The 20,387-nt window shown below is 51.6% G+C and overlaps 2 protein-coding genes across 7 annotated transcripts in view; both read left to right on the forward strand.

Moving 5' to 3' along the window:
* SLC48A1 (solute carrier family 48 member 1) overlaps window positions 1–20,387 on the forward strand; it is a 1,155,028-nt gene that overhangs the window by 1,131,214 nt on the left and 3,427 nt on the right. For 4 of the 6 annotated variants that reach the window (XM_050746966.1, XM_050746963.1, XM_050746964.1 and 1 more), the window contains exons 2-3: window positions 14,385–14,590; window positions 20,114–20,281. In XM_050746966.1, coding sequence (XP_050602923.1) covers window positions 14,455–14,590; window positions 20,114–20,281 — 304 coding nt within the window. In that variant the 5' untranslated portion in view covers window positions 14,385–14,454. Of the gene's footprint in view, window positions 1–137; window positions 263–578; window positions 755–14,318; window positions 14,591–20,113; window positions 20,282–20,387 lie in introns of those variants that run through there. The other 2 variants (XM_050746967.1, XM_050746962.1) reach the window with 2 other exon arrangements.
* Window positions 1–20,387, forward strand: part of TMEM106C (transmembrane protein 106C) — a 259,203-nt gene that overhangs the window by 43,439 nt on the left and 195,377 nt on the right. The gene's annotated exons all lie outside the window — the stretch shown is intronic.

The following is a 20,387-nucleotide window of genomic DNA, read 5'->3' on the forward strand; positions in this document are numbered from 1 at the left end:
GAAGCCAGCTGGCACCGGGCGCTGAAGCAAGGCTGCGCTGGCTCCGGTCCGGGCGGGAGCTGTCACACCCCCTGCGCTGCCCGCCCCCTTCCCCTCCCCTTGACTGGCGGAGGGGGCGGGGAGGAGGCGCCCTGCCTTACGGTAGAGGATAACGTAGGGGAAGGGGGCGGGCACCGGCAGGCTTTGGAGTCCGCACCCGGGGGTACGTAGAGTGGACATCCGCCTGAGCCGAGCATCCCCAGGGGGCAGGAGCCGCCCCGAGGTGTGTGCAGGAGGCCGCAACGGCCGGGGTGTCGGGGATCGGGCGGTGAGTGGCTGCACTGGCCGCCACGTGGCCGGGAGGAGAAATGCAAACAAGGAAACCGGGGAAAGGGGGGAGGGGTGAGTCATTGCGGCCCCACCCGGGAGGGAAATCCGGGCTGGGGCCGCTTCCCGGCCGGGGGCGTCTGCCTTCTGTTTCAGTTCAGGGTCTCCAGCCCCCCGGGGGAGGGACTAGGCGGCTTTCCCGCGGGGAATCCCGCCGCCTTGCCTCCCGCAGTTCGGTTCCCAGACCAACGCCCCACTGCCCCCTGCCCCAGCACACACACACCGGGAGCAGATGAGAAAACTGAGGCTGGAGAGGAAGGACCGCTCGCCAGGACGGATAGGACCGGAGTCGCGGCCATGAAAGGAGATTGGGGTTGTGGCAGAGCTTCCAGGGGAGCAGAAGGCGTTCGAGGACCACGCCCCCTACCGCGCGCTCCCTGGTGGCCGGGTAGGTTGAGGCAGAGACCAGGAATTCCAGCGCCCTGCTAAGCAGGCTTACTACCTAGGCCCCACGCCTCCCTGGGCCTCAGTTTCCACCACTGTGCAAGTGACCCAGCGCAGGCCTCTTCGCCCCACTCCTGAGAGGGTGGAGAGACAGTGGCCGGAGACAGCGACTCGTGCGGTAATTGCTCAGGACGATCATGAGGGTTTGGAAGGAGGCGAACGCCCCGCCACCAGCTTTTTAGGACTTTTTTTTGCCTCTTCTCTTCCCTTTTCCCTTTGCTGTTGAGCCAGCCCAGACTGGGAAGAAGTATCTCTAAAAAGCCTATACCCCCAACTTTGGGATGTTCTCCCATCATCCTCCACCATGAGTATCTTCTTGAAGTTGGGGGAGGACTGGGAAGAAGTAGCTCTAAAAAGCCTAGACCCCCAATTTTGGAATGCCAAACCCCCATCCTCCACCAATGATTATTTTCTTGAAAGTGGGGATAGGAATTTTAATTGTGATTAAAATTTCATTTTTAATGTATATGTGTATAAAAAATGTTTCCCAGAAGCTTACTAAAATGCAGGCTCCGTCCCCAGGAATTCATATTCAATCCTATTGGCATGAAATGGAAAATCTGTATTTTGAACAAACACCCCAGGTCATCCGCTGTGTCCACACGTTAAGAAACGCTGGTAGAGTTTTAAATGCCTCTCTGGGGAAGGAGGGAAGCCTGAGAATGAATCTGACCTCAGACCCAAATTCATTCAACCAAGTTCTGGTAATTTGGAAGAAGGAAGAGCAACTTGGAAACTGGTAGGAAAGGATGACAAGTTGGGAAGTCACAGGTATGCATGGGGAAGAGTTAGGGGGATGGAGTCATGAGTTTTGGGTTGTTGGGGCCAGTGCCCTGGCCTAGAAGTTCTTGCAGGAAGGCTTCCTGAGACTGGCAGTAGGGTCACAAAGGGGTTCCCTATTTCCTATTCTTGCTGCCCTTACTCTGAGCAGGTGGAAAAGATGCTGGGGAGTGAGGCAGGACACTTGTATACCTGTAGACATTTCAGTAGAGCCACAAAAGCTAATCATGTGCGGGCAGTGCTTTCCGTGTGTTTAATCCCTGCCACAATCCTGTGAAGTAGGTACTGCTGTTATCCTCACATTACAGATGGGGAAACTGAGGCTCAGGGATATTAAGTAAATTGCCAAAGTCACACAGCTAGTAAATGGTGGAGCTCGGGCATGAATCCAGGTTGTCTGTCTCCCCGTACTTCCCAATGTGTACTGTGTATACTCTGTATGTATTCTATTTTCTCTTCTAATGTAGACTAGACTGCCTAGGAGAGTCTACTCAAAAAAGGGAAATTGAGGCCGGGCACAGTGGCTCACACCTGTAATCCCAGCACTTTGGGAATCCAAGGTGGGCGGATCACAAGGTCAGGAGTTCGAGACCAGCCTGACCAACATGGTGAAACCCTGTCTCTACTAAAAATACAAAAATTAGCTCAGCGTGGTGGTGCACGCCTGTAATCCCAGCTACTCAGGAGGCTGAGGCGGGAGAATTGCTTGAACCCGGGAGGCGAAGGTTGCAGTGAGCCGAGATCACGCCACTGCACTCCAGCCTGGGTGACAGAGCGAGACTCCATCGCAAAAAAAAAAAGAAAAAAAAAAAGGGAAAATCGAATATGTTTGTGTTGAGATGTGGGGGAACCTCAGGGAGCCAAGGATCGGAAGAAAGTCTTTCAAATCAGTGAAAATGAAAGTGTCCCAAACCCACTTCCCATCTATGTTCCCCTTCAACACTATTCTTGCCTTTCTTTTTTCCATCTCTTTTTCATTCCCCCTCTCTAGATAGACTGAGAAGAGGGCCTGGGGCGATTACCTATTGGCTCCTAGCCTGGGGAGATCATAGGGAGTGGATCTTTTATGTGTCCCATTTCTAGCTTGTCCTATCTCTAACAGGCAAGGTCCCCAGCCTGCCATCAAAGCAGATGACGGGGCAGGTTTTTGCCTTCTCAGAATCCCTGGATGGGGACCGGCCAGTAGAATTACTGCTCAGCAGGTATTTGATCATGGTGAAGGCCTAGAAGGGGCAGAGGACTGGGAATGTGTCTGAGAAACGCACCCAAGCAAGATGGTGAATCATCTTGGGGACAATCATGCCATGTCCTGGTACCGCCTCCACCCTCCACTGACTGTCATTAAATGCCTGGCAGGTGTGTTAAGACAGATAAATAATAATAACAATAGTCAACATGCACCAGGCCTTGTTCTTGACACTTTATATATATCCACTGATTGAATTGTCACAACCACCCTATGAGATGAGGTTGTTATTATTGTTATCCCATTTTACAGATGAGGGACCTGAGACACAAAGAGGTTAAATGACTTGCCCAAGGTCCCACACTAGGAAGTGGTAGAGCCATGAGCGACTCTGCCCAGGTGGTTTCTACCCTGTGTGCTTTACCACTCTGCAGTCCTGCCTCTGAAATATACTGACAGCTCCTATAAAGGGGGAAAAACTCATATCCACAGCCATTTGCCCACACCTTAGTACAGATGATGGAAACTGATCAGGACATTAAGGAGACCCCTTAATACACTCTACTCGGACAATGAGCTCCTGCCAGAGCATGGACGTCCTTGAACCCTCCCCCATTCCCTTCAAGCAGGTGGCAGAGGCTCCCATGGATAGCTAAGGAGGGTGGGAGGTTGAAGGGGGCTTCTCAGACCAGCCTTTGACTCTGGGCTTGATTTTCCCTACTTTGGCCTCTTTGCTGAGCTCTACACAAGGTGAGCCCATAGTTTCCTGGATCTTCACAGGAACCTCATATTCCCTTCCTGCCCCAGGAGGCCTCTCCTCCTGCTCTGTCTCTCTCAGCTCCCTGTTCCCAAACTCCACCACTGCCTAAGCAAGGAGCCTGATACCCTCCATTCCTCCTCCCACACCAAGTCAGGTTGATTCAACCAATGAAGCATCTCTTGCATCTCTCTGTTATGCCCCATCCCCACTGCAACTGTTCTAGCCCAATAATGGTCTCTTCCAGTGTTTACTATGTGCAGAATACTGTTTGTCACTTTATATACATCTTTTTATCCTCAGAACAATTCCTATTTGTGAGTGAGGAAACTGAGTCACAGGGAGACGAAGTAACTTTCCCAAGGTCACACAGTTAATAAGTAATACAGCCAGACTCCGGCAGTCTAACTGCAGAGTCCATATTCCTAAACACCATTGTACACTGCTACCTCCTGCCCCGATCGCTACTCTCAAACTTGCCTTGCTCAGTCCTTACTATGCAATGCCACAAGAATCTTCAAGGAATCTTGAATTCATTCAACAACATTTACTCTAAGTGCCGGGAACTTTGCTGTAAACTGGAGAGCTCAAACTGAGCAGCAGACACTGTCTCAAATCTTCAGGGCCCCAGATCCTATTGGAATTATCTTTTATCTCCCTAACACACTAATCTGATTGGCTCTCCCTCCCCAGCACAGTGTCTGGCGTGAAGTTGATGCTTAATGATTATGGGTGGAAATGAAATGAACAGGAACAGTGAGCAGTCAGCTGGTGCCTGCTATGGGCCTGTAGCCTCAGCAGGATGGAAGGGAGAGGAGCTAGTTTCCCAGTTCAATTTCAAGGCCTTTCATGCCATCTCCCTCCCTCCTTGCTGCCTTCTTGTCTCCTACTCATTTCTCCTCTATCCTGTGCTATCAACTTTGTTCACAAGGCTCAGCTGTGACATTTGAGAGTGATTGGTGGGATGGAGAGAGGGAGGCTGGAGGAAAATTTCACTAATAGGCCTCCCATGGGACTGTGGGAAATGACCAGCTTGGAGGCCAACTGGGAGATAAAGCCATAGGGGATATAAGGGCTGTGCCAGGACCTTGGCCTGTGGCTGAGCCTCCCACAACACCCCTAGGAGTCGACCTTGCCTATGGTTGGTCAACAGTGGGAAGAGATTGAGCAGAGATCTAGGTATCCTCCTCTGGACTCTACCTCCTGGCTCTGCATGGTTTAAGGCACTCTGACTCTTGCCCAGACTCCATCCCCCAAGGGCTGTTCCAGTTCAGTTCCTCCATCTCCTCCCCTGCCCATTCCTGGGGTCAGCGGCAGGGGCAGGGAGCTGGAGCCTTGATGGGCGCCAAGCCAAACCTTCCTAGGGCTAACAGGTCACCAGTCACTCATGAGCCACTTATGACAGTGATAGGAGGGACAGGAGGGATGGGCTCCTGCCTCCTCTAGGAGGCCAATGTGGGCAAGCTGGGGCTCACAGTCAGGGCTGGGAGCTGCAGGGAAATTGCAGAGGCAAAAGCAGGAACCCCACACTCTCCCGGAGGCACATTCCTCTGGCTGGTGCTCAAGCTAGCCGTGCATGGTGGAGATGAGGAAATAGTCGTCGAACAGACCTGTGGTGGTGATGCTGGGCTGGAGGGTAGGGACAGGGTGGCAGAAGCCAGAAGAGCAGGTGAAGACGGGCAGGGCTGGAGATGCCCCTAGAAGGGAGGGAAGCAGCCTGACTCCCGGCAAGTTTACTGTTGTAGGAATGTACAGAAACGAGTAACTGCTTTCTCCCCCCAACTTATGCTTCTCGAGGAGAGAGAGAAAGAGAAAGAGAGAGAGAGAGAGAGAGTGTGTGTGTGTGTGTGTGTGTGTGTGTGTGTGTGTCTTGTTTGGGTCCTACGAGACACTGCATCTGACCTTGAGTGACCAGTGTTCTGCAATGGCTGCCCCATTCCAGTTGTGGCCACTTTCCCTAAGAGTCACTTTTCTCCTCACCCCTGTATTCTGTTCTGAGGCTGAACACCCACACCACCCACTGCCTCCTACCACTCCCCTCTTTGCAACTTTCCCAGCCTTCCCAAAACCTTTGTCTTAAGTGATCCCATCTTCCAACTCATCCTGGGCTCACGGACTCTGTTCAGGACTCAAACCCTGTGCCCACTTGGTCCCTTTGTTTCAGAGTCTTGGTAGGGGCAACTGTAGGAGCCTGAAAGAGGGGTCCTAGCAGGGCCCTGGCCCCTGCTCAGGAGATGCCCAGTTCTGTCTCTCAGGCCTGGTCAGTCAGGCTGGATCCAGAGCACTGGCTGGGGGTGGGGGGAGGATGTGGGTAACAAGGAAAGCAGGCTAGGGCCAAGGTCCCCTTCCCAGCATCAGAGCAGAGCCATCCCACCCCCAAATGCCACTCTGGAAGTGCTGGGGTCAGAGAGGAAACCAAATAGGCCAAAGTTTTCCTGGCATCAGATCCACTGCCTTTTTCCTCCCTTCAGAGAGAACTTGGTAAGAAATTAGACCAGGTGCGGTGGCTCATGCTGGTAATCCCAGCACTTTGGGAGGCTGAGGCAGGCAGATCACGAGGTCGAGACCATCCTGGCCAACATGGTGAAACCCCGTTTCTACTAAAAACACAAAAATTAGCTGGGCACGGTGGTGTGTGCCTGTAGTCCATTGGGAGGCTAAGGCAGGAGAATCACTTGAACCCAGGAGGCGGAGGTTGCAGTGAGTCAAGATCGCACCACTGCACTCCAGTCTGGGCAACAGAGCGAGACTCTGTCTCGGGGGAAAAAAAAAAAAAAAAGAAAAAAAAGAAAGAAAGAAATTAGGGGAGGATACAAAGATGAGGGTCTGGAGAGAGAAACAGAAAAGTGGGGTCCAGAGAAGGAAACAGAAGTAAGGGAAAGTCTGCAGTTCTGCCTGAGAGAGGGCACAGGTCCCCCTCAGGCCTTGCGGGGGATAGAGAGGCAGCCCCACTGCTCTGCCTTCCCACCCCTCAGCCTCAGCCCCTCCTGCTCTAGCTTCTTTGCCTGCTTTGCCTCTGGTGGAAGTGGGGAGCCTGGTTCGTGAGCTCCACCTAACCACCACTGCAGGGCCGGACCGAATCCTGACTTAATATCCCCAACTGCTTCAGTTCTTCCCAAGCCCAGCCTCCTGGGACCTCAGCTGAGGGTACCTGCTAGGCCCTGGGGACCAGGCAAAGTGGCAGCCTCTGACCTGTCACTGCCCCTGAGTCTGGCTCTGCACCCACCTCAGGGCCTGGTCTGTGTCAGGCTTCCCCCTGGAGGGCATCATTTCTCTGCCACATGCCTGGCACTCACCACACTGAAATCAAAGTGTTGCATAAGTATTGCATGCTGCCTCCTCCAGGAGAATGTTAGCTGCCAGAGGGTGAGAGCCGCTCTGCTGTGCTCAAAAATGCGTGCCTTGTGTGGTCAGTGCCTTGTACATAGAAGGCCCTCAGGAGAGGTTTCTTGCATTAATAGTAAACAAGTTTCTCCCCCTCCTGCCATGGCTCTTTCTCACCTCCCTCTTAGCTTCCCAAGATTTGTCTTTCCTTCCTGGGGCCTGTCCACCCAGTTCTTGACCAATTGTCATTCCTCCTACTGTCCTACTCCATCTCTTGTCCAACGCTTCCTCTTCCAAGAAGTATCATGAGATGTGGCCACTCAAGTCTCTCTAGGGTGCCATTTTTGGGGCCCCTGCTCTGGACTAAGCACAGGTGAGAGCCTTATCTCTAGTCTTTTACTTCACCCAGTGCCCATGCAGCTGGACTAGAGGGGGACCCACGTGCCCTGATGAAAGCTCCATGGTGACTTTCTCATTCAGTAAAGCCAATTCTCAAACTCAAATCTAAGGGGCAAATATTGATGAACCCCTCTGCCAGGCTTTTCCCTCAGGGAAGAGCTAATTCTCTCCCCTCCTGCCCTCAAGCCTTATTATTCTCTCACTCCTCACAGTGCTGCAACCTGCCCTTCTCCAACCCCTGGCAGCTTCCAAGGAGTCAAGGAAGTCAGTCAGCCCCATTTGCCCCCAGGCCCAAGTCCCTGTGGAAGTGAACTGCAGGCTTTATCCACCCCACCCTCCCCATCCAGCAACAGCTCCCTCCGTAAAAGGGGAAGGAGAATCAGATTAGGTACCTGTGATTGGGGGTTCAGGTCAAGAGATGGAGATTGCTAGAGAACACAGGATAGGGAGGCAAGCCTGGGCGCCAGCTCCTTCACGCTGCTCTCCCCAGGCAGCTGCACCTGTGATCCCCCTCCCCTCCCCCTGACACCCCAGGCCACCTGCCTCTGATGCTTTCTTAGCTCCTGAGTTCAAAGACCTGCTGTTTCCACTCAACATCTTCTCACTTGCCATCCTGCCCTCCGCATAGACCTCTAGGCTGTCAGGGGGCAGGCAGAGGAAATGGGGTCTCAGCGAGAAACCAGACTCTGAGCAGTTTCACTCTAGCCCTGAGAAATGAGGAGAACCCCTTCTAAAGGGTCAGAAGGCAGCCCTAGCCCTGGGGAGCAGCATTCTGGGTCCAAGGTGACCCTTAGATTTGAGTCCTCCCTGCAACCTCCTAGAATGCATGGTGATAGGGCCAAGTCCTCCTTGCAGCCAGCCACCGCTGCTGCTGTCTAGGACAGCCCTTTCTGCTCTGTGGTCTACAAGCCTGACCTCAGGAGGAAGGTGAAGCTGCAGGGGCCTGGGTGGGGTAAAATGGGGAGAGGAAAGGAATTTACCTCTGTGTCAGGCACAGCCTAGGGTTGCCACAGCCAGGGTCCTCAGCTGTGAACTCCACAAGGGCTGGGGGGGTGGGTTGTGGGGCGGCAAGGGGACCACATAAGGTCTAGGGAGAATCCTGTGGAACTCAACTACCTATGTACACAAGCTACCAGCCCAACCTGCAAAGCTGTCTGTTCAGGCACAAGGTTGGGGAAGGCTGCCCCCTAGAGCCAGGATCAAAGAATTCTTTAGGACATTGAGCCCTTCTTTTCATATGTATTGAATGAATATTTATTGAGTTCCTACCTAGGCGCCTGGCGTTATACTAGCGACTGGGAATACAGAAGTGATCAAGGCAGGCGTAAAGTGAATAACTATCATAGTTGACCCTATGTTGAGGGGTCTTTTGGGACATGGAACTTTTTGTGGTAAAACTGGAAAAGTCCCCGGTGAGTCAGGACGAGTCAGTTACCCTGCCTTCCTGGAGATTATGTTCCAATAGGGACAGCAGGAGTAGGGGTGGAAAGTATAAATACAATTTTTTGTCGTGGTAAGTGCTGTGGAGGAAATAAAACAGAGCGAGGAATCCTCTGAGCTGAGACTTGAATGAGATGAGAGATCAATCTTATAAACACTCAGAGAAGAGCTTTCCGGGCACAAAGCACAAAAAAGCTGGGACAGGAACAAGTGTGGCACGTTTGAGAAACAGAAAGAGGGCCAATGTGTCTGAAGTTAAATGAGCAAGGGTGAGTAAGGCTGGTTGGAGCCAGCAAGACCCCGATCAATTTACTCTAAGAGCTGTGGAAGCTATCAGAGTGATTGAAGCAGGGGAGTACCATGTTCTGGTTGTTTGATTGATTGATTGATTGATTGATTGAGATAGAGTCTCTCTGTGGCCCAGGCTGGAGTTCAGTGGTGCGATCTTGGCTCACTGCAATCTCCACCTTCCAGGTTCAAGTGATTCTCCTGCTTCAGCCTCCCAAGTAGCTGGTATTACAGGCACGTGCCACCACGCCTGGTTAATTTTTGTATTTTTAGTAGAGATGGGTTTTGCCATGTTGACCAGGCTGACCTCAAACTCCTGACCTCAAGTTGATCCACCCACCTCAGCCTCCCAAAGTGCTGGGATTACAGCCATGAGCCACTGCACCTGGCCATGGTTATTATTTTTAAAAGATTGGTCCAGCTGCTGAGTGGAGAGAGGATCAGAGGGGGAAGAATGAACAGAGAAGGACCAGTTAGGAGGCTGCTGCAGGTAGGCAGGTGGTGATGATGGTGGCTGGATTAGGGTGGCAGAGGGAATGGAGAAGGAGGACAGGGCAAATCCAACTGTATTTTGTAATGAATTTGATGTAGGAGCAAAGGAAAGAGAAGACTCAGAGATAACACCCAGGTTTGGGTCTGAGCCACAGTAAACAAGGACATGCCCCAGGGACATCAGAGGTCTCTCTGCATTGGGATTAAGAAGAGAGGAGGAAGCCCTGGCATGTCCAATAAACTCAATCATCTGGAAGATAGCTCAGTAGGTGTATCCTTGACCTAGCATTGTGGGAGAAGATATGTCTGGAATGTGTGTTTTTGGGACGAGTGAGAAAGGAATGTCAGCAGGCAGGATGTCTACAGATGGGGAGTTAGAAATCTGTCTTAGTATTGGTGGGACCCAGTTCAAAAGAGACTTCAGAGGGATTGATGGTTTAGATGGGTAATCTACATAGGACCTGTTTAGATGACCTTCAGTAGAATGAGGGATGATGTATTAGGATGATAAGGTTAGCTGTAACAAACAACTGAGCTATAACAAAGCCACTGACACTTCTCACTCACATTCTGTAGTCCAGTGAGGGTCTAGGGGACAGGGGTAGCTCTCCTCCATCCATTCATTCAAGGCTAGGTTCTTTCCATTCTGTGGTATTGCTACATATGGCCTCTAAAATCATCACAGAATGGGAAGAGGGAATGCAGGTTGTATGGGAGATTTTCAAATGAGTCCAGCCTAGAAATGGCACACATTGCTTCTGCCTTCATTCCATTGTTCAGAGCTTGATCCCATGGCATCTGTTTGACTGCAAGGAAGCTGGGAAGTGTAGTTCAAATTTGGGAGGTCCTGTGCCCAGAAAGAGATACACAAATGTTGGTGTGTGTTGTGGAGCGCTACTAGTTTCTGGTGCAGGCAGGGAGAATGGCTGTGCATCTTGTAGGGGTCACAGTGGTGTCTGTCCTGGGCTGGGCTGGGAGTGTGCTCTCTGAGAATACCTTGGAAGGAAGCTGATTTGAGAGGATGTGTATGAGTGGTGCACAGCCATGTGCTTTGCGGCTCAACAATCATTCCATTCTTTCCCTTTCTCAAGGTCTTCCACTGGATAAGATCTTAATTCTCTCACGCCTTATCACTGAAATAACCTTGTGAATGCTTTATCCTCTACAATTTTCCCACATCAAATCTAACTGGATATTATAGTCTAATTAATCTTCCTATGACTTGGCCTATGTCATGCAATCGCTGTTCAATAATAACAATAACAATTTCAATAGCAGCAGCAATAATTTGTTGAATTACTGTGTGAAGTAGTATCTCAATATATCTCGATCTTTGTAATAAGCCCATGATGTACATCATCATTCCCTGTGTACAGATGGAGCGACAGGAGTCCTGAGAGGTTCTTGCTGTGCTAACACAGTAGCCACTAGTCATGTGCAGCTACTTAAATTAATTAAATTAAATTAAATTAATTTAAATTAAATAAGTTAAATTTAAATTAATTTAAATTAAATACGTTAAATTTAAATTAATTTAAATTAAATACAATTAAAAACTCAGTTCTTCAATCACACTAGTCACATATCAAGTATTCCATAGCCACATGTCATTAGTGGCCACCATTGTGGAGGGTGCAGATACGGAATATTTTCTTCCAGGCAGAAAGTCGATTGGATTGGACATCTGTGAGTTAGGGGCACTTGCCCGGGGTGACAGCAAATGGTGAAGCTGGGCCTCTGACCCCACCTGAGCCTAACGCTCTGCAATAGCTCTTTATTGCCTCCACAATTTAAAAAACGTTTAAGCCTGGCCTTAGCCTTGTATAACCTGGTCTAGTACTACTTATGTATAATTATTTCTCTTTCTTTTCTTGCACAGTCTCACTTTCCAGCACAGCAAGCTTGCTCACTGCTCTTTCATGCTCCCAATATGTCCACTCATAATATTTTTGCTCTCCTCCTTCTGTCTGCTCAGCTAATGAATTCTCCCCTGACCTTTAGGTTCAGATAGCTGAAATAGCTCTTGAAGCAGTTTCTTCTCTTCCATTCTCACTGCTTCTGCCTGAACCGACTCTGAAGCCCCTCATCATCTCTTGCCATGGCAGCCTTCTGCTGCTACTAATTCCACTTCCTGACATTTATTGAGTATCTGCCATGTGCTAGGCACTCTTCCAAGCACTCCTCTTCATAACACTTTGAAGTAGGTATTACTGCAGTCTCCATTTTAAAGACATGGTAATTAAAGCACTGTGGGGTGAAACTTGTCCAACTCATCTCTCTGCTTCTAGTGTTTCACAGGCAGTTCGCCTTCACTCTATTACTCTGGCCATAGTTCTAAAACACAGAATTGTAAGTTTTCTCCCCCAGCCCCAAGGGGAGAGGGACAGCCTTCTTAACAGAGCATGCAAGGTCCTTTATGTTCAGAACCTTTCTAATCTCCAAACCCACTACTCCACCTTCAAACTTGACATTCCAGCCACAAATGACTTACAGTTTCCCAAAGCGGCCACGTTATTTCTTCCCTCCGGGCCGTCACACATGTGGTTCCTACTGCCTGGAGTACCATCCATCCTGGCCAGCTCTGAAGCCATCCATGGCAATGCACTCCGGACCACGGGGCTTGCTCCCTCCTCCACAGGACGAGCACTTACTCTCCACCAGCGGCTCCTAAAGGAGGGCTGGTGCTGAGCTCACAGCCTTGACATCACTTCTCATTAAAATACACACTCCAAGATTCAAAATTTAATAGGCAGGGGTAGGGCTGGGTTTATTTTTTTATTTTTAAATAAGCTCCCAGATTATTCTAGAGTGAGGCAAATGTGCTTAACACTGGTTTACATCCCTTGTTTGGCAATTAAGCACACCCTGTCTAGATTCCTTGTGTATAATTGCTTTTGTTCTTATTTTATTCTTACCTTCATTCACTCACACTCACCTATTCAACAAACATTTATTAAGGGGTCATTATATGCCAGACACACTTTTAGGTGTTGATGTGAACAAAACTGGCACTGTCCCTGCTCATGAAGTTTATGGTCCAGAGGGGATGTGGTGGCTGGGATAATGGCCCTCAAAGATGTTCACGTCCTCATCCCAGAACCTGTGGACATGTCACCTTCCACAGCAAAGGGATTTATTTTGCTGATGTAATGAAGTTAAGGATCTTGTGATGGGGAGATTATCCTGGACTATCCCCTTAATCACAGGGGTCGTTAGAAGGGAAAAGAAGGAGGAAGTGGGAGTTAAGGCATGTGGGTAGCCTCACTCTAGAAGCTGGAAAAGGCAGCCAGGCACAGTGGGCTCACGCCTATAATCCCAGCACTTTGGGAGGCTGAGGTGGGTGGATCATCTGAGGTCAGGAGTTCGAGAGCAGTCTGGCCAACATGGTGAAACCCCATCTTTACTAAAAATACAAAAGTTAGCTGGGTGTGATGGTGGAAGCCTGCAATCCCAACTTCTCAGGAGGCTAAAGCAGGAGAATCACCTGAACCCAGGAGGCGGAGATTACAGTGAGCTGAGATCACACCACTGCACTCTAGCCTGGGTGACAGAGCAAGACTCTGTATCAAAAAAAAAAAAAAAAAAAAAAGAACCTGGAAAAGGCAACGAAACTGATTTTCCCCTAGAGCCTCCAGAAGCAAGGTAGCCCTGATGTCCCTTTGATTTTAGCCCAGTGAGACCATTATTTGGACTCCTGACCTACAGAACCGTAAAATAATAAGTTTGTGTTATTTTAAGTCAGTAAATTTGTGATAATTTGTTACAGCAGCAAAAATAATAATAATAATAATAATAATGCAAGGGGTCTTGGTTGTGTTTTGTGCAGGTATATGATGGGCCTCCCCATGTGGATCCTAAGTGCTCTGTCAAAGCCCTTGTTATTGTGCTGGGATTTTCTCTCCAGCTCCTGGCCGAAGCTGGGCTCACGTGGGAGCTCAGTGCACTCCTGCTACAGATCTGTCTCTTCCTTACAATAGTATGATCCCGAGGGTCAGGGTGAGGCGTTTAGGAGGATGAGGCTTGTGCTGATAAAAGGAAAGGTGAGGTCGGATGCAGTGGCTCAAGCCTGTAATTCCAGCGCTTTGGGAGGCCGAGGTGAGAAAATAGCTTGAGGCCAGGAGTTGGGGACCAGCCTGGGCAACATAACGAGACCCCATCTCTAGAAAAAATAAATAACAAAAAATATTACCAGGCGTGGTGACACACACCTGTAGTCCTGGCTGCTTGGAAGGCTGAGGTGAGAGCATTGCTTGAATCCAGGTGTTGAAGGATGCAGAGCTATGATGGCGCCACTGTGCTCCAGCTTGGGCAACAGAGTGAGACTCTGTTTTTTGTTTTGTTTTGTTTTGTTTTGTTTTGTTTTTTTTAAAGTAGGGATTTGTGGGGAGCTGTACGTGAGGATAGAGTGTTTGCAGTCAGAAGGTGTTGGTCACAGGGGTTCTCAGACTTTAGTGTGTGGAGGAATCTTCTGCGATATGGTAGGGGGGAACCTGGTTGATAGAGGGACGGGCAGAAGGAATTCTATTCACAGCGTACTCTAATATTTCGTACATTTTACATATTAATTTTTAACAAGAAATTTTAATTTTAATTTTAAACGAAAATACGCCTCTTATTCAGAGGTAAATATTTTTAATCCCCGCGGCTGGCTTGTATAAAGGCATATTTCCGGTCCCTTCCAAGGTCCAACTATCCTGACACGGCGGGTCTGGGGATGGGCCCAGGAATCCGCCTTTTTAGCAGGAATCCCCCAAACGACACCGGGGCTTAGCAAAGCGGCGGTGGCGTCTGCGGTTCCGGGCGCGGGCGGCCTCCGGCCGGGGAGGGCGCTGTGCCGGCGGCTCTGGGGGCGGGCCGGGGGCGGAGCGCGGGGCTCCGGCTGCTCTGGCAGCTCCCGCGGCTCCGGCTGGCGGCTTCGGGCCCTGCACCTGTGACTCTCGGCAGCGCTAGCCCTCGGCCCGCCTGGCGCCGCAGCCCCATGGCCCCGTCCCGGCTGCAGCTCGGCCTCCGCGCCGCCTACTCCGGCATCAGCTCCGTGGCCGGCTTCTCCATCTTCCTCGTCTGGACGGTGGTCTACCGACAGCCGGGGACCGCGGCCATGGGAGGGCTCGCAGGTACCCCGGGACGCTGGGCGGCGCGGGGCGGGTGCGCGGCTGCGGGGCGGGCGCTGTCAGCTGCTCCAGGACGCTCCTCCCGGGCGGCGCTTCCCCGCGGAGCGGGTGGAGTGTTTACTGGAAAACGGCGGTTGACGGCGGCAGGCCCCACGCGGGCCCGGGCTCCTGGGCATTCCTGGGTGCCTCCGGGACCCGATGCCCGGCCGGGCGCCACGTGGGGGTGCCGACGGCCCGCCACTGCCGGCTGCACAGACCTGCCGCGCCGCCTGGGTTATCTGTCCCGGCACACTGCCTGTCGCCCTCCGCCCAGTTGCCCCACAACAGTGTCCCCTCCGCGCGCCCGCGGCGCTGGTCCTCTCCTATCTCCAAACACACACACACACACACACACACACACACGCTTGTTCTGAGGGATCCCCTGCCCCCCGGGCGTCCCTTCCCTGGGTGTTGGGTGAGGGCAGAGAGAGAAGTGGGAAAGGAAGAGGGCTAGGGGTGGCTGGGGAAGCCCATCTGCCTCCTTCCAGTGTGTACCCCATCCTCCGCAGAGCCCTCTGCTGAGACCCACCGGGAGGACCGTGTTAGGGATCTCATAGAAACTGGACATTCTCTTTCCACCCATGTTGGTGCCTTTTTGCCACCCGTCTGCTGTGGCTCCTCAGCCAAGGTCTGCCAAATCCTGCAGCCCAGCCGCCCTTTTTGTGCTTCTGGGAGGGAAGGGGAAGCATCGGTGCGCTAATGGAGGCTCTGGGCTGACCAGTGCTCCTTGCTGTGCACATTAGGGATCGCAGTTTAACCTCTCTGTGCCATAGAATTGATATGAAGATGAAAAATGTTATCTCTACTTCCTAACATTTAAAAAAATGCTTTCTACGTGTCAGGCACTATGTAGGCAACCTGCTTCCGTTATTTCACGTAATCCTTACATTAGTCTCAAGAAGTAGGCATTATTATGATGTCCATTTTACAGATAAGGAAACGAGGCCTGAAGTTAAATAAATTGCTTACTCGGGATTACACAGCTATATGAGATAATATGTGTGGGAAAGGACTTTGGGTAGAAAATACGGATAAGGATAATACTTTTACATATGCTGATCATATTCCGTTACTAAAATCCTCTGCCAAAAGAACCCTAAATGGAATAACTAAAAATAACTAATTTACTCACTGCCACGGGGCATGCTGAGTGCCATCCCTGGGTAGAGTCGCAGCATGAGGTGGGGTTAATGCCTTAGAAGAGGGGCATACATGGCCCCACCCTGCACAATGCCAACAAAGCACTGGGTCACCAAGAAGGGGGGGTGGGTACCGTGGCTAGGGTGTTCTCTGCCTGCCCAGCTGCCTCACCACCTGTGGGGTCCTGAGGACACCTGGCCCATCTCTGCGCATTATCTACAGAGCCCTAGTTCCTTTCCCCTCTGCACCCCGCCACCCTCCATGTTTTTCAAGGTTCACTTCTCCCTGCCACTTTTTTGTTTCCTATTGGGCCTATTGCTTTCCCCTCTGGAAGGCGGCATCAGAGCCCTGTGATTGCATTGCTAAGACCTAAGGCGAGAGAAGGATGAGGAGGGAGGGCCGGCCTGGGATCTCAGCGGGTTGTGTTGAGTCTGGCCTGGTGCAAGTGGAGGTGAGCCCTACCTGGCCGTTTGACCCCATCCTGGGCCACAGTTTCCTCATCTATTAGGAGTGGGAGGAGATGTCCCCGAAAGACATCTGACTTCCCTCCAGATCTGAAATCTTGCAGTGCTGCCCACTCCCTGAGTCTCCAACTGCCTCCTAGAGGGCTGTGGAAAAGGCCTTCTTTCTTATACTCTAGGGAGTTGCCTGGGATTTTCTTCCGACCCAACGCTGCCCTCTCTCCCTCCCCACAGGCTTCCCTTGGCCTATGTGGCAGGCCAGCTGTGGAGCTGCCTTCAGAGAGAGGTGCCAGGGCAGCAGCCAGCTGGAGTAGGGTCCTGGCATCTCCCTGATGGTCTGATCTTTGACAGTGGCGGTGGAAGAGCCAAAACTGCTTGGTAGTGGTGGTGGTGGATGGTGGCAGCGAGAGGGATTGCCAAGCCTGGGCCTCCGACCTTCCCCACCATGAGTGGGTTCTCAGAGGGTCTGTGGCCAGTCAGCCTTCTTCCTCTTTTGGGGTTAAAGTGTCAGCAGATTTACTAACTTGTGAGCACCCTACTTCTGACTCAGCATTTTATAGCTCAGAATCTGCTGAGTCACCCCAGGGCAGCCCCAGTGTGCTCCTTCTCCCGTGTTGGATCAGGCAAGGACTGATTGGGTGTGCCGGTTTCTGGAGCAGAGTCACGGAGCTCCTGGATCTGGTGGGCAGAGTGTTCACGGGTGGGGACACCCTCTCCCATCCTGATGGGCACCTTCGAAGAAGTGGCTTTGGAGAAAGGCAGTGGCAGAAGCAAGGCTGTTTTTCCTGGGGAGGCGGGCAGGTGTGGGTTGGATCTACCTGGTCTGGCTTTGCTGTGGGAGCCCTAGGGGAAAACACAGACTCTTGCTCTGGGTTTAGTAGACCAAGGAAAGAGGAAAAAGAAAAGGTGCTCCTGGAGTCTAAACAGCTCTAGGTTTTTCCCACGTGAGCTGTGAGCAAGAGCCCTGGAGCTCCAGGACTGTCTTCCTCCTAGGAAGGAGTAGAGGGGCCTGACCTAGGCCCAGTGTCCTTCTTGTCTGCGTTTACCCTGTGGGATCCCCCAGGTGTCTCCTGTCTCCTCACCTCCAGCCCAGCCACTGGGGATGCTTTCACTGCCCTACCCTATGCCTTCCTTGCCCTTAGCTTATTGCCTGTGCGCCCAGAGGCCAAGCAGGGGCTCTGCTCCTTGAAACAGGTAGGATGGAGCAATGGTGTGGTCTGGTGTGGGCTTGCAGCTAGTTGGGGTTGGTAACCTGTCCGTTCCACCCCGAGTTTTACAAACCAGGCTTCCTAGAGTCCCCAAGTGTGCTAAGGAAGGGTATTAGGGAGGTACATTGCCTCCTGCCTGATGCGTGGGAGGGGACCAGTGAGGGGCTCCACCTCCTTCAGTGACCCGCTCGGGTAGGGCTGGTGGAGAGCTCCCTTCCCAGGAGGGTGGTAGGAGCCAGGGCGTGGGCGGCAGGCCTGCCTCCAAACTTGGTGTGTGTTTATCTGGAGGGGAGGCCTCTGTGTAGGGCCTGGAGCAGGGTTGAGGGAAGGTGAGAGGTGGTTAAACCATGCCTGCTTATTAACAAAGAACAGGCCCTGAAACACCGCAAATGGCTGTCTTCCTCTCCCTCCTGCTGTCAGCCCTCTTGGGTACATGCGTGTACGTGGGGGTGGGAGTTTTGGGGAACCACTGGATCGTGATCAGTGGACTAAGAGATGGCATCTTCACGGGCCCCTATTTCAGCATTTCCTAACCCAGAAACTGCTGAGTCACAGAGGAATTGTTCTGACCTTATTTTTCTCCCAAGCTGGCTTCTAGAATCTTTGAGTGGGAAAGGATCTTAGAGCTCAACTTCCCCAACCCCTTGTGGTATGAGGAGACAGAAGGCGAGGGGACCTGTTCCAGACAGGTGCCCATCAGACTGTTCCTTGAGTGTGCTCAGTGACAACAAGCCTTGTGCCTAGAGCCCTTTAAGAAACCAAACAGCTCCCTCCAATGAAAACATGGGACACATGTGAGGAGTGGGAGGGACTTCTGGGAAAGGTGGCTGGTATAAAATCCAGATCTTGTAGGAGGTAAGAGGAAGCTGTGAGATGATTGTCCTGTCCACCTCTGGCCCGCTCCAACATCCAGAATAGGTAGGGAGGAACAGATGCTTGTCCTGGCCCACCCTGATCTCAGTGGGAGGGGGACCCACATTCTAGGCCCCCACCCCCTGAGGAAGAGTGGAGGTGGGCAGGGGCAGGGCTGGGAGAGTGTTCGAGGGGTCAAACAGTGGCAGGGACTAAGGGAAGCTGTAGGCTTGGTAGGCCTTCGCCCTCACTAGGGTAGAACCCTGGGCCCAGTTACCCAAACTGCCAGGATCCCTGGGCCCACTCATTTTTAGATGTGGAAACACCAAGGCTTTGGGACACAGCAGTGCCAGGCTCCCGATTTCTTGGCTTGGAGTCTCATGGATTTTTGTTCTTCACTGGACTGCCTGGGGACAGCCGAACTGGGACAGCCTCTGAGCTGGTAACCAGAGCATAGCTCCATGGTGACTAGCTTCCCCCTGCCTTTTTCCCCCTTAAAAAAACTATGAAATATTTTAGGCACATAAAAAAGGATAGACAATTTAACAAACACCCTTTTATTCATCACCCAGCCTAAGAAAATAGCATAGATAAAATAGCATAGATTCCCTCAAAGCACTTCCCCACCCGAACCGCCCCATCAACTTCCCTTCCTTGTCTCCATTGCCAGAGATAACCACTTTCCCCAACCAGATGCTTATCCTTCCTGTGCACATTTGGTAACTACTCTGAGTGGCATGTATGCAGCTGCCTTTTGGAAAGGCCTCCTGACTCCTAGGATGCAGTGGCCTGAGTGGCCCACACCTTGCAGTCCAACCAGCTGAGAGCCTGCAGCTGGCTCTGCCTCTTTCCTCATTTGTCCCTTGCCGGGATCCACCGCCCTGCCCGGACCCTTGCCAATGGAGTTGATGTGTGTTCCACTCTTTGGGCTGCACCAGCAGTCACTGCCTGGCACAGAGGCTTGTTTTGTATTGCATTGTATTGGCTGGGTGGCAGCTGGCATCCTAGGGGAAGTGTCCACCCAGGCGCAGAGACCAGGCCCAGGAAAAGCTGGGACGGGGTGGGGGGTACAGGTGGTGATGGCCTGCCCTTTGCCGCAAAATGGAGGGAGTGGCATGAGGTCTGGCTAAGAACAATAAGGCCACTCAGGGGCTGCGTGACCCTGGAGTCTTCATGGCTGGACCTCCTCATCCTGCAAAACCAACTCAGGCAGTTTGGGAAGAGCCCTGCAGGCCCTGTGACTTTGAGACTGTGGCCTCTGAGGGCTGGGTGGAGAAGGAGCATGGAGCAGGAGCATGGCTTCCCTGCTCTGTGGCCCTCAAGGTAGACAGTGACAAGTTCCCAGAAAGCAGGCTGGGCTGCTGAGGCGCAGATTTTCTGGTTTTCAGGATCCTTTTATACTCTTGAAAAGTAGTGAAACTCCATGCAAATTTTATGTATGTGAGTTTTATCTATTGATATATACTATATTAGAAGTTAAAACGGAACATTTTTTAGCATTTTAAAGTAATACTAAAAATAACATGAATTAACATAACATTTTTGTGAGAGAGAGTCATGTTTTCCAAAACAAACAAAAAAAAAATGAGAGAGAATGGCAGGGTTTTGTATTTCTGCAGGTTTCTCTAATGTTGGGCTTACTAGCAGGCAGCTCAGTCTCTTACCTGCTTCTGATATCACAGCCCCTGAAAAGGAAAACTCCATTCTATGAGGGAGTGAGTGACAAGACCATATTCTTGGTATTCTTATGCAAATAGGCATGGCCTAGTGGATCTACAGGGCCCTGGAGCACCCTGGGGATGGGCCCTGATGTGTCTCTCCTGCAGGGGTGCTGGCATTGTGGGTCCTGGTGACTCACATTATGTACATGCAAGATTACTGGAGGACCTGGCTCAAGGGGCTGCGCGGCTTCTTCTTCGTGGGTGTCCTCTTCTCGGCTGTCTCCATCGCTGCCTTCTGCACCTTCCTCGTGCTGGCCATCACCCGGCATCAGAGTGAGGGCGGGTCCCAGGGAAAGAGGGCATGGGAGGGACAGCAGGGGGGATTTTAGCAGCGTTCCCATCCTGGTTCCACAGGTTACCTCCAAAGAGACTGGGTGGA

This window comes from Macaca thibetana, chromosome 11, assembly GCF_024542745.1.
Source record: "Macaca thibetana thibetana isolate TM-01 chromosome 11, ASM2454274v1, whole genome shotgun sequence".
Taxonomy (NCBI): Eukaryota; Metazoa; Chordata; class Mammalia; order Primates; family Cercopithecidae; genus Macaca; species Macaca thibetana.